This window comes from Plasmodium vinckei, assembly GCF_900681995.1.
Source record: "Plasmodium vinckei vinckei genome assembly, chromosome: PVVCY_05".
Lineage (NCBI taxonomy): Eukaryota > Apicomplexa > Aconoidasida > Haemosporida > Plasmodiidae > Plasmodium > Plasmodium vinckei.
This window is the reverse complement of record NC_051297.1, coordinates 569,962-583,137: the sequence shown is the minus strand read 5'-3', so window position 1 is coordinate 583,137 and position 13,176 is coordinate 569,962. Positions and strand designations below refer to the sequence as shown.

Genomic DNA, 13,176 nt, shown 5'->3' with positions numbered 1-13,176 from the left:
CGATACTCATTTATTTTAGTAGTATAATAAGGTTCCCAAAATAAAAAGTCTTATTCTTTCTCTTTTTTTTGGTTTGTGAAATTTCCATTATTTTGTTTATATTCGCAAATAATTATGTAAGAAACAATACATATAAGAATATAATCAGCATACACTTTAACATCCTAATCACCCACTTTTTATTATATACATATATATAATATTTTTAAATTTTCCATTTACAAGCTTGTATAAAAAATACCTACTCTTTGATAAGCCTATTCCTTTCACCTCATATACCCACCGGTTCTTTTATTTTTTTTATTTTTGAGGTTAGTAAATTTAAAATGTAAATAGATTTTTACAATGAAAAAAAGAATTTCCTTTCATCATAGTTCCCCAAAAATATATTAACAAAAATAAAATAAAAATTGTGCAAGTAAAATAAAGATAAACTGTTTGCCTATAAAAAGGAAATAAGTGCTATTGTTGTAGCAACAAAGTAGAATTCTCTCTACCCTCTTCGACAAATATATATAAAAAAAATTAGTAATGAAGAGAAGTATTCCAAAATTATAATGGGAAGTATCTATAAGTAAATGTGATAACGAAATTGAGATATAAATATTAATTTTTTTCTCTCCTAAAATTGAGGCTTATGTATTATTTTCTTACCCTTTCGTGAGAAGAAACATATATTTAGCTTATTAATTTGTTATCTCTGCCCCTCACCTTGATGAGCTAAAATACATACGTAAATGATAAAATGTTTTGGAAAATTGGGGGGAACAATTATTCTGTTTAGTTTTCTTTTGTTTGCTGAGAGCTGGGTCAGTAGTCTGGCCTGGAATAAAATATCAAAAACAGCCACTACACCATTGGTTAAGGATATACCATTTTTATATGATTATAAAAAAAATAAAGGAAAAAATGCATATGCAAAGAGAGATAAGCCACATATAGAAGCATATCAATACACAAAGGATGTACAAAATAAAAATAGGAAGCAAACGAAAAGACATTTGGTTTCTTTTTTTTTAAAATATGACACACTTTCATATTTGAATAAAATCAATGTGAGAAATAAAACTTTTTCAAGTAACCACAACATAAAACATAGAAATATTTTTTGGAAAAATCAAGAAAATGAAAAAAACATCATAAGCATGCATATATATTGTTCAGACGAAAATAATAATATAAAAAATAGTAATAATAGCAACTGTGATAGTATAAAAAAGGAAACATCAGAAGATGAAACCTCTCAAAATTCTATAGTAGATAACCAAAATAATGTTTTGTCAAATGAAGATAAACAAGAGGAACGAAATAAAAAAAGACAATTTTTGACAGATACAAAATATTACAAACGAAGTAAATATTCTAAAGCAGGAAAAATAAAAGAAATAAATATAAGCAACAATCTTAATAATACAATATATGATAATAATCACATTTTTGATAATATAATAAAAAATGATGATAATGTATTAACATATGTAGAATCATTTGAAGATTTAGAAAATTTAAAAAAAAATAACAAAGTAAATAATATAAACATTAGTAATACTAATCTTCCAGATGTTTTAATAAAAAATTATTATGCAGATTCAATGAGACCAAATGATCTAGATCTTGTTAAAAAATATAATCACTTAGAAAATAATATAAGTACTAATACGAATTCACAAACAAATCAAACTGAAAACACACCCAATAAGAATATTTCATTTATGAATGAATTTTCTGTTATTGGTGAAATTGTAGGAGTACATGGATTACAAGGATGTCTAAAAGTAGTGAGTTATACCACATTCAATGATATCAGATTTAAAGAAAATAGTTATCGTTACCTTTTTATGAATTCATATCCATACCCTATACCAATAAAAATTACATATGTAAAAGAATCATTAAAAATTGGGTTTCTTTATATTAAAATTGAAAAAATATATTCACGAACTGATGCTTTAAGATTAAAAGGCTGTCTTATATGTGATGATAAAAGAAATTTTCCAGATATTGGTGAAAATAAATATATATCTACAGATTTACTAAATTTTGATATACACATTTTTAATGATCCTACTAATATGCCAATAGGAACTGTTTTTTCTTTTGTTTCTAAATATGACTACATATGTAATAAATCAGTGCAAGATATCGCTGAAGATTTAATTAAAATTGAGCTTAATAAAAATGTATCAATAAGCAAAATATTCAATATTTTAAAGGCTAGCCGAGCTAACGAAAATGCGGAAGATTTAAAAAAAAAACATGCACCTGTTAAGGTACTTATCAACCGTAAAAATTTTAATCTTTATCAAACGGATGAAAAAATAACTAAAGAAAATTATGATATAGATGAAGCAGACAAAATTAAAGGAGACAAAAATTATTATGATTCATTAGAAAATTTTGAAGGCTATTCATATAAAAAAATTTATAAATGTGATTTTTGTGATGATATTTATGATAATTTAAAAGAAGCAACTGAACATGAAAACTCACATTTTCAACATGACGAAGAGATGCTGTTTCATTCTTCTGAGTCCAATGCCAATAAAGAATCCCTTTATGAATTGACTGAAGATGAATTAAAGAATATTAAAAAAAAAATTAACTAGTAAGAAACAAAGGAAATAAATTTTATAATAAATCCCTATATTTATTTCTCTACATATGTATTCTATACAACTCCATTTATTTTATAATTATTTAAAATATACACTATATTTTATTTATATATTTTTTTTACTTTCTTGTAGTTTCTTTGTTCCCATAGTAAAAGAAAAAACAATAAGATTGGTACATTATGAGCACAAAAAAATTTACCTAGATATATCCACCATCTTTTTGTTAGACAACCCAAAATAATCCTATTTTTAAATCATGTATTTTTTTTTTTTTTTCAAAAAAAAAACAGCTACATTGCCCACTTTAATATTATAAATAATATTCTGGGAATATAACATATTTGCAGAATTTCCTCGTTTAGTTGCGACTTATTTTTTCGTCTTTTATTTTTCTTTTATTTTTTGTTACATCATTAATGCACAAATTTGTGAAAACCTCAATGAAGTTTTTCTTTTATTTTGTAAAAAATTCCGTTTTTTTAACCTTATCCTAATTTGTAATGTTTAAATAAATCATTAATTTATCTCATATAAAAGTGAGTAAATCCAAATATTTCACACACACATACATATGTATATATAAACCCTTTTTGGTTGTCTATACACAGTTTTTCCAACCATATCTGCTTCCTTCCTATTTCTATATTACTTCTCTATGAATATGCAACTCCACATATTGTAAATTAAATTTGTTTTTATTAAGTAACATGTTTTCTAAATAATTAATAAGTATATTAATATGAAGAAAAACATTTTGCCATTTCTTTTGATTTTATTTTACGTAGTCCCTTTTCAAATAGTCGAAAATGGTTTGGAAATAAAAATATAAAAACAATGAATACAATCATAGCGTCATAAATAATAACAATAAAAAAGGGGCAATGAAATTATTCATTTTTTCCTACCCTTTTCCAATCTTCTCCATTTCATTCTTCTTTTTATTTTCCCCATACCCCTTAAAGCCGAACACCTATCCATGGATGAAATAAAAAATGTGTTGAAAAATTATATTTTGAAGGATTCTACAATATTTTTTCATTTCTCCTTTTTATACTTATATAACATGTTAAGATGTACATTAACTCAGAACATTTTTGAGTCTTACCCCGATAAAAATTATGAAAAAGAAATATTTATAGTAAAAGAACAGTTGCTATATTTAAATAAAAGTTCCAAAGACGTAAGCAAATGGAGTTTTATCGATTTTAATCTTCCCCAACTTTTATTATCATCCGTAATTTGAAAATTTTTTTTAATTTTTAATGAGAATATATTTGTGCGATTATTTTTTTATCACATTTTTCTATACATTTTTTCACCTTAGATTGAGGAAATAGAAGAATACATGAAAAATAATGGAATAAACTTTTTAGAAATGTACAATGAGTTAAGAAGGCTTAATCCCAAATTTCGAAATGTTTCAAGTTTAACTTTGGAAGTTTGTTATGATTCAATTGTGGCTGTTGATGAATTTAGTATGCAACTGACAATATTTCCTTTTATTTTAGACAAGTTAGGTAATAAGAAAAATGTAATAAACCTAAAATAGGCATACATATGCAATTATACGTATTTTATGTCTATCACATGATGATCCCATGTTTACCCTCTTTGAGAGTGAACAGTTTTGTATATAGACGATTTCTTTTGAAATATGCATTTTTATAAATGTTTGCTAATTTTATTTCCCCTTAACTATGCAGAAATATCAGACCAAATATACAGAGATGAAGTAAAGTATATGCTAGAAAAATCTTTTACCTACTTTGGATTTTTCGTTTCAGTAGTAAACGAACATAGTAATAAAGCAGTAGACATATATAAAAAAGAGATTAATGTTTTTTTAAAAATAAAAGAAAAGTTTAATATTAACTCTTTGAATGAAAAAAATCTACTATCTTTGTATGATGAGATATATTTAAAAAATAAATATGGAGAAAAACTTATACAAAATTTATTTGTTTTATTTAGAAAAGTGGTTTTTTTAGAATCGTCTAATGATACATATTATTTTAATTATATTGATATAGTACCTATATATATAAAAACAATAAATGGATTATATAAATCTAGAAAATATAACATGGAAAAAAATTACTATACCACTATAGAGAATAAGTATAAAAATAGTCTTAAAATTAATGAAGGAATAATAATGATCAAAATTGTTAAACAATATACAATTGGTGAATATACAAATAATCCTACATATTTTGATTCAGATATAATATATAAAACTATTATGGAAGAAATACATAAACCTATAATAGGTGATATAGATACACAATTTCACCTACTTTACTCAGAAAATGTTGATGAAACAAAAGAAAAAAGATTCATAAATGATGATGTAACATTAAGTCTTATTATATTGACAGACATTAACATAAATGTGAAAAAACTTTTAGATAATATGAATAATATGGTCTTATCCGAAGATATGTTTTCAATTAATAAAGAACAAGATAAAGAAAGAATAAAGGTCATGGGTTCTTGTATATATACAAATGAATTACAGCCACCTATTTTTACTGGCTTTTTTTCTAGGGGACTTAGTACATATATCCTTAATAAAGTCATATCCCTTCTCAAGCCAAACAAACAATTAATCTATTTATCTATTGAAAAAACAGAAGATGCATCTAAAATGAAATCAGATGTAATTGCTGAAAGAATCTTTAGTAGTCATTGGGAACACTATGAAACTGTTTTACTGTTCGAACGTGATGTAAGTTCTTTTGGCTTAATATTCCATTGAGAAAAAAAATAAATGACCAACAGAAATTGAAAAGATAAGATGCTATTATCTAAATATTATGTACAATTTAGAGATTTTGCACATGCCACTCGATGTTACAGCAATGGCTGTGCTTGATTTTCTCTTCCCTTACTAACCAACTATTTCATTGTTTCCTTTTTCTAGGCCATAATAAAATACGATGAATTCAAACACAACTACAGATGTGATGTATGCCTGACCGGATATAATGGATTATATACATTATACTTTTGCATACTACTTCCAATTGTGTTAAGTCTAATTATTTGCTATTATATATATAAAAGAAAAAAATGGATGATAAAAAATAAAATTGATGTAAATTCTGTTAGTATGCAAAATAAGAGAGTACTAATAGAACCAAATATTATTCCATTAAAATTGTAGTTTTTTTTTTTTTTTATCATATAAAGTTGTTTCACATTATTACTTACAAATACACATTTTTACAATTATAAATTTTCATGCATATATTTTATTTACACTTACACATTTATTTGTATGAATATTTTTTCTTAGTTTCAATGCACTTTTGTTATCCCTTTATGTCATTATTTTTTTAACAATTTTCCATTAACCTTATACACATAAATAAAAATAAATAAATGTATCATTCGCAATTCGCTAGCTGTTCATATTTTTTCCCAAACTTATTTTATGATAATTTATATTTTTCGAAATGAATATCATTTTATTGCCAATATAACCTAGAATGTATTAAAAAAAAAAATTAATAAAAAGGATGTGATAAAAAATGAGTAATACCAATTTAGATATAAAATCAAATGGGGATAATAATTATGAGGACAACAAAAATTCAAAGTCACAAATTTTCTCTGATAGTGATGACGAAGAAGTGGAGGCATTTTCTATTGTAGTAAACAGTATGTCCATGCATGGATAAGCATATATATATATGTATACTTATTAAGTGAAAAAAAAAATAGTAGAACATATAATATATTATTAATGTGCAGTTTTATAAAAAATTGTTTAAATAGGTTTTGTCATAAATTTATGATAGGGCCATGATATACCTTTTTCATTATTTGTACCCTTTTGTTTTCATCTCCAATTATGTATGTCCTTATTTCACAGTCTTTTTTCATTAGTTTGATTTCATTTTATTATTACCTTTACAGAAGAAGGAAAATTTTACAAGAAACTTTATAGTTTTATCCAGTCCAAAGCCGAATATATTTCTTTAATCCTAAGGTCACAAAATGTAACTAAACATGAGGATTCTATGCCCAAATGGGACTATAAAAAAACATATAAAAAACCGATACTGAAAAAAAAAGAAAATGACAAAGATCGAGAAAATGCTCTAAATACAATTAATGAAATAGTAAAAAATAAATTCTCAAAATATTCTGAAGATCACATTAATTTGTACATGAAAGAGATCATAGGTAGGCACATTCTTCAATTCGAAAATTTTAGTCCCATTTACAACTATTTTTATTATTATTACTGTATAATTCATGGCTTTTCCTTTTTATGCTTGCCCCTTCAGCTAACCCACCCCAAGAAAAATGCTCCTTACATAATGTTTTTTTCCAAAGAGACGAAAAAAAAATGTTTATAAAACACAACTTAATTAGCTATATTTTAAATTTTATGGATTTTCAAACATTAATACGATTTAAAGAATGCTCAAAAATAGACAATGAAGTTGTGAGTTTATATCTCCGAAAAATTTTATATTCACTATCTTTTAAAGACAATGAAATAAAAACAAATATACATTATTGGAAAAATGTAATAAATTATTTTTTTTTAAAAACTGGTACATTGAGACCAATAGATAGAACAAATTATTCTTTAGTTTTAAATGAATTAGAAAAAAATAAAAGTTTTTGTATTATTACAAAAGATTCAATGACTTCAAATATATTTATAAGTTTAGATTATTTTACTGAAAATTTAATCAAAACTTGTAACCACAATAATCCATTACCACACACATGTGATGATCAAAATGAAATAAAAGGGACTGTATATTTCAAGTCAGAAAAAATAACACTTACTCAATTTATTTCTGAATATTATAAAAGATTAAAAATTAATGATGATGAATTAATGTGGAATTTATTTCATTTTAGAAAACATCCAGAATTTTTATCATTGCTTTTTTTAGAGTATGTTAAATGTATGTTATCTATTCTTAGTAAATATAATGGTTCTTGTACTTTTAAAAAAACTGAATATTTAGTTAATTCAGGTCATCATATTTCTCATCGAATATGGATACAAATGTTTTATGAGTATGGATATGAGCCCATCAAAGAAAAAAATAAAGTAACACAAAAGGGGGGACCCCAAGAAAATAAGTCAAAAAACACAAAACTGTCTTCTTCCCTCACTAATAATAATAATAATAATAGAACTTTATATTTAACCATTGCAGACCACTATAAATGGGATGCATAAAATTGGACTTTACTTTTTCCAATACATTTGTTTGGTATTATTTATTCATTTTATTTTTTTAATTAAAAATATACAGTATTTATATTAATACATAATATAAGACAATAGTGTTTTGTTTATTATCTTTTAATGTTTTAAAAAAAATATATCAAAAAAAATTATTATTAAACAATATAAGATGAATAAAATTAAAAATTTTTTAGTGAAAAAAAAACAATAGTAAGCGGAATAATGTTAAAAATATCAACCATATAAAAGTTCAATGGTCTATAATTTTTATAAGGCTTCAATAAATGAGATCACTATTTCGAGCATATTTGATCTCGCTTTTTTTTTTATTACTAAAAATTATATTTAAAAAAAAATACGCTGTGGAAAAGAATGAAATAAATAAAGACATCCTTATTACAGCCTTTTCCTATTCCAATATCTTCGATGTTAAAACATAAATATTTTTGTAAAAAAAAAGTATAAATAACTAATGTATTGCTTGTTCTTTAAAACATATAGTGAAACAAGCAAATAGCTATAAATACGTTCCTTAATGTGCTATTCCCATTTATGTTTTGATTGACACTCTCTTAGAACAATCACTACAACCACCTATTAAAAAAGTCAAAAAATTATTATAATGTTTATCATTTTTAATTATTTTATAAATGTGTAAGCTTACATTTTTTTAGCTATATTTAAGATAATATGCATACCTTTTTTTGCTTTTTTAAATGAGTCATAACTATTTCTCTCTGAATCACTATCTGATGATTCGGACTCAGAACTTTCATCAAATCTCCTTGGCTTTTTATATTTACAACAAACTAACAAAAGTTAGATAAAATAATATATATTATTTTTTATAATATATCACTATATGCAAACAAATGTGCATGCTTAAGTAATGGTGATGTACAAGAAGAGCATAAAAAAACGGAATGAATCGATCTTTAATATGTTTATCAATACATAAAGAAACATTCTTTATGAATACTTTTTTTTGGGCTCTACATATTTTTTTTCATTTTATCTTCTTTTTAAACATACCTTTAGATGATTTTTTGTTGGCATGCTCATTATCAACTGTATCTTTATCCCATGTAACTTTTTTTTTGGGTGCCAATTTTACAATTCTTAGAGTAGCTCGAGAATTCCCACCTCTTCCAGTCCTTGAGGGAGGTTCTTGTACGCATGTTATAGTTGAATTGCCATAGGACATTTTTACGGTGTTTTCAACAGGTAGTATATATAAAAACACCAAAAGAATGTAATAAATTGTACTTTGCATTTAATTTGATTAATATATATATACATATATATATATTAAATGCATGTACTATTTTATATATTTGCAATAAATTTTGTAAATATATATGTATATATATTATATATATAAATATATATTAATTACATTACGCCATTTTAAATAGCGTGATATCCTTTAGCCCTCCAATAAATACTGAAAAATATATATATATATGCTTGCAATAAATATAGGGAATTTTTATATATAATACCTTCACGCAAAAAGATATATATTTTTCATTTTACTAAACAAATGGTATTCCTATTTTTTATAAAACATTAACTATATTTTGATTTTAATTATTTTACATTATTTTGTATGTTAAATGGTATGTCTCACTGATATATAAATATAAATATATATATATATGATGTTATAAAAAATTGTATATATAGCAAATATAACACTGTGTTTATATGCTCAAATAATTTCAAGCACTTTAGGCACTCTCTACAACTGGGTTTGGACTGTACTATCGATTTTTTTTTTCTTTTTTTTTTTTTTTTTAATTGGTTGACAATTTTTGATTGATTAGTTATAATTTATTTTATTAATTAATTTTGTAGCATATAATAAAAAACACAAAATTAAGAAAAAAAATTGTAATGTACTATTTTATAGTAATTATACTAGTATTAAATAAACATATATACTTGTGTAAATATAACCATAATTATACATAAAAAATTTTTATAATTTTTTTTAATTATGCTTTATTATAGATTAATTTGTGACTTAAAAAATTAAATAAAATAAAATAAAATCATAAAATTAATCGAACATTTCTAGTATGGATTTTATGGTACAAAATATGCATAAAATAAATGCTATTTTTTTTTTTTTTATTTATTTTGTAATGTGAATAATATAATCATAAATTTGCATGTATAATCCCATATGCCTCATCATGCATTATATATATAATATATTTATGTATGAGGAATCGGAATAACGACAAAAAAAAATACAATATACAAATATAATAACGCCAATGCATAACAATGAAAAAAGGTTTTTTAGACCAAACATCCTCGCTCATAAATTATTTCCATTTTTATAAAATAATAAATAATGCATATGATTGCATGTCATTATTATGGGGGTGGGGCGTCTGTCTGTTAATAAAATTAATATTTTTTATTTTTCTATATTCATAATATATATACATATATTTTTCCATATAATGTTTTATTTTGTAATAATTAATTCAAATGTGTAGTAATATTTTGCTAAACTCTTTATATATGTTTAGTTATGCTCATAAAAGTGTGTCTTTCTCATATATATACTTGCTCTTATGTAAGCAAATAATAAATATATGAAGTATATATAAAATTGTTGTTATAAATCTATACAGACATATCTATAATGTTTTGTGGTTGCAATTTGATGAGTACTCCTCGTTACAGCCATCTCTCAACAGTTTTTTTATATTTGACAATTTCTGAAAGATTAAATCTTCAAAGGAAAGGGAAAATGATAATATATAATTTTTATCTTGTGATGTCTAATTTTTATGCTTGTCTTTGGCCAAAATAAACCAGTACATATAATAAAAATTATATTCAAATTGAACTGGGGTTTTTAAAAAAACAAAACAAGTAAAATAAAATACACGCACATATATATATTTATATATGTACTATTTCATTGAGGTGAAAAAAAGGAAATATAATTATTTCCAATTATATGTATAAAATTGTAATATTTTTTTGAAAAAAATATACTCGAAAATCTATATAATAATAGCTATTTGGATATTGTATCTAATTCTGCCCAATTTAACTGATTTACACATTTCCCCTTTACAAATAAATTCGATTTTTTGCATAAAGGGTAAGTGAAATATTTATAATTATACTTGGAAAATTTGAAAAAATTATGAAAATTTTGACCATTTCAACAAGCCAATTAAATGTCATAATTTTCAAAATCTTCTTCATTGTCACTATCCTCTTCATTGCCTACTTTTTCCTTTTTTTTTGATATTTGTATTAGTCCTTTTTTTTTTTTTTTTTTATTTTGAATATCATATTCATTATCATCAGTAGAACTGTCTACTTCCTTTTTATCGTCATCGGAATCTTCCATATTTATTTCATTTAATTTTCTTTTTTTTTTTACATGATCATTATTAACAAAATTAAGATAATTTACTGTATCATAACTTTGCCAAACATTTTCCAATATTTTATTTTCATTGTTTACTCGTCTTAGGAATATTGGATTTGCTGCTGATACAATACCAAGAGAAATAAAATTATATATATCATAATAATTATATGGTCCATATATATTATTATTGGCATCACTTTCCCATTTTAGTTGCCATAATATATCTCCATTCTCTTTACATTCTTCTAATTTTTTACAAATATCTTCAAATTCATTTTTTGTTATAAAATATACATTTTTATATTCATTAGTTAATTTTTGTGTTAAATCAATTATGTTATTAAACTGTCTTTCTATTGTTTTGTAATCTAACGATGCCTTTTGATAAACTTCCTCCAGCTGCTGTATCCTTTTCTTATGCTCATCCTGAGTCGTGTCACTCTTTTCACCAGCCTTTTCACCAGCCTGGTCTTCCTCCTCCGTTTTTTCATCATCTTTTTCATTCTCTACATTTTCGCCAACCTTTTCACCAGCCTGGTCTTCCTCCTCCGTTTTTTCTTCAGCAGTTTCTTCAGTAGTTTCCTCACTTTTATTGGCGTCCGCTTGGAGCTCATTTGGGGTGGTCTGGCCTTGGTCAGATTTTGGATTTTCCCCGGCTTCGTCTTTTTGGGGTCCCTGTGTTTTGGCTTCCTCTAAATTAGTTTTGCATTGATTTAAATAATCCTTGCAATTTTTTAAATCACTTTTATATCTGATCATAGCCTTAATAGGTGTTTCTTTATCTGTTAATAAACATGACAAGGAATATAGTGCATCGTAAATATTAACACTAGGAGAATTGCCATATATATCAGTATTCATATTATTATTCGATTTTGGAATAGTTTGTTTATTTATTTGAGATGGTAATTTATTATTTGAAAAAGATTCATTTTCATCAATAGATCTTAGCCATGCTTCTTCAACTTTATTATTTTTAGAGTCATGATAAATATAATTTCCATCTTTATCTATATATCCTTCTTGTAATTCATTTTTCATATTAAATGGTTCGATTTCATATCCAAAATAATCTTTATTATAATATGTTGTTTTTTCTTCTGCATTTATAATAGCAGATTGAATGTCATTAATTTCAAATGAACAGTCTTCATTAAACGACTGAGCAAATTTATCTTTTTTTGAATAGGGGGTATTATTTTTTTCATTTTCATATGTAGTAGAGTTTGAAGTATCTTTATTTATTTTACTATGTAAATCTATTTTTAATTTATTAACGCCTTTAAATGTTGAATTAACTAAATCCGATTTTTTTAAAAAAATATCTTCTGTATCATCATCTTCGTCGTCTTCTTCATCATCAATATCGTTATATTCCAATACTTTATCATTATCGTTGTCATTTAAAAATGTATCGTATTTTTGTATCTCTTGTTCATTAAAATCTGAATTATACATCCTATTGTAAAAGGATTCAAAATAATTAAAATTATTTAATGCAAAATTAAAATAACTATTTTCATTTTCATCTTTTTCATAATATAATGTTTCATTTTTTTCAGAAAATTGGACTTTTTTTTTTTTTTTTTGTTTTTTCTGTATTATCATGGCAACTCACTAATTCTGTTTCTATTTTTTTTAAATCAACTTCAACACTTTGCTCGTTCAGCATTTTTATTTAAACTTTATAACCTCAAATTTTTTTACAATTTTTGTTGGTATTTCCTGGTTTACCTTTTCCTATTATGCTTAATATCTTTTTATTTACTTAAGCTCTTAGGAAAAAAAAAACACCAAATTATGTGTCTCTTAAAGTATGTATATAATATGTACGCACATGAAGGTACGACGTTTTATGAACATATATATATGCATAAACAATTGGATAATGCAATGAAATGCGTATATCCATATATTTGTTTATTGATTCTGTC

General features: G+C 24.1%; 5 protein-coding genes across 5 annotated transcripts; 3 read left to right on the top strand and 2 right to left on the bottom strand.

Annotated features, from left to right (window-relative positions):
* Positions 1-737: 737 nt before the first annotated feature.
* Positions 738-2,856, top strand: PVVCY_0501630 (ribosome maturation factor RimM, putative; the record flags this gene model as incomplete). Its single annotated transcript, XM_037635033.1, has 2 exons — positions 738-2,605; positions 2,748-2,856. 2 exons carry the CDS (start codon positions 738-740, stop codon positions 2,854-2,856), a joined length of 1,977 nt encoding a protein of 658 aa, XP_037490219.1.
* An 822-nt stretch (positions 2,857-3,678) lies between these two features.
* PVVCY_0501620 (conserved Plasmodium protein, unknown function) lies at positions 3,679-5,781 on the top strand (the record flags this gene model as incomplete). Its single annotated transcript, XM_037635032.1, has 4 exons — positions 3,679-3,795; positions 3,940-4,132; positions 4,319-5,343; positions 5,539-5,781. The coding sequence occupies 4 exons, from the start codon at positions 3,679-3,681 to the stop codon at positions 5,779-5,781; spliced, it is 1,578 nt and encodes a 525-aa protein (XP_037490218.1).
* Positions 5,782-6,148: 367 nt separating this feature from the next.
* Positions 6,149-7,827, top strand: PVVCY_0501610 (conserved Plasmodium protein, unknown function; the record flags this gene model as incomplete). Its single annotated transcript, XM_008627532.1, has 3 exons — positions 6,149-6,278; positions 6,537-6,806; positions 6,911-7,827. 3 exons carry the CDS (start codon positions 6,149-6,151, stop codon positions 7,825-7,827), a joined length of 1,317 nt encoding a protein of 438 aa, XP_008625754.1.
* Positions 7,828-8,386: 559 nt separating this feature from the next.
* On the bottom strand, positions 8,387-9,109 carry PVVCY_0501600 (protein phosphatase inhibitor 3, putative; the record flags this gene model as incomplete). The annotated part of the gene is made up of 3 exons (XM_008627531.2): positions 8,387-8,430; positions 8,535-8,645; positions 8,869-9,109. The coding sequence occupies 3 exons, from the start codon at positions 9,107-9,109 to the stop codon at positions 8,387-8,389; spliced, it is 396 nt and encodes a 131-aa protein (XP_008625753.2).
* Positions 9,110-11,038: 1,929 nt separating this feature from the next.
* On the bottom strand, positions 11,039-12,850 carry PVVCY_0501590 (conserved Plasmodium protein, unknown function; the record flags this gene model as incomplete). Its single annotated transcript, XM_008627530.2, has 1 exon — positions 11,039-12,850. The coding sequence occupies one exon, from the start codon at positions 12,848-12,850 to the stop codon at positions 11,039-11,041; it is 1,812 nt and encodes a 603-aa protein (XP_008625752.2).
* Between the last annotated feature and the right edge of the window lie 326 nt (positions 12,851-13,176).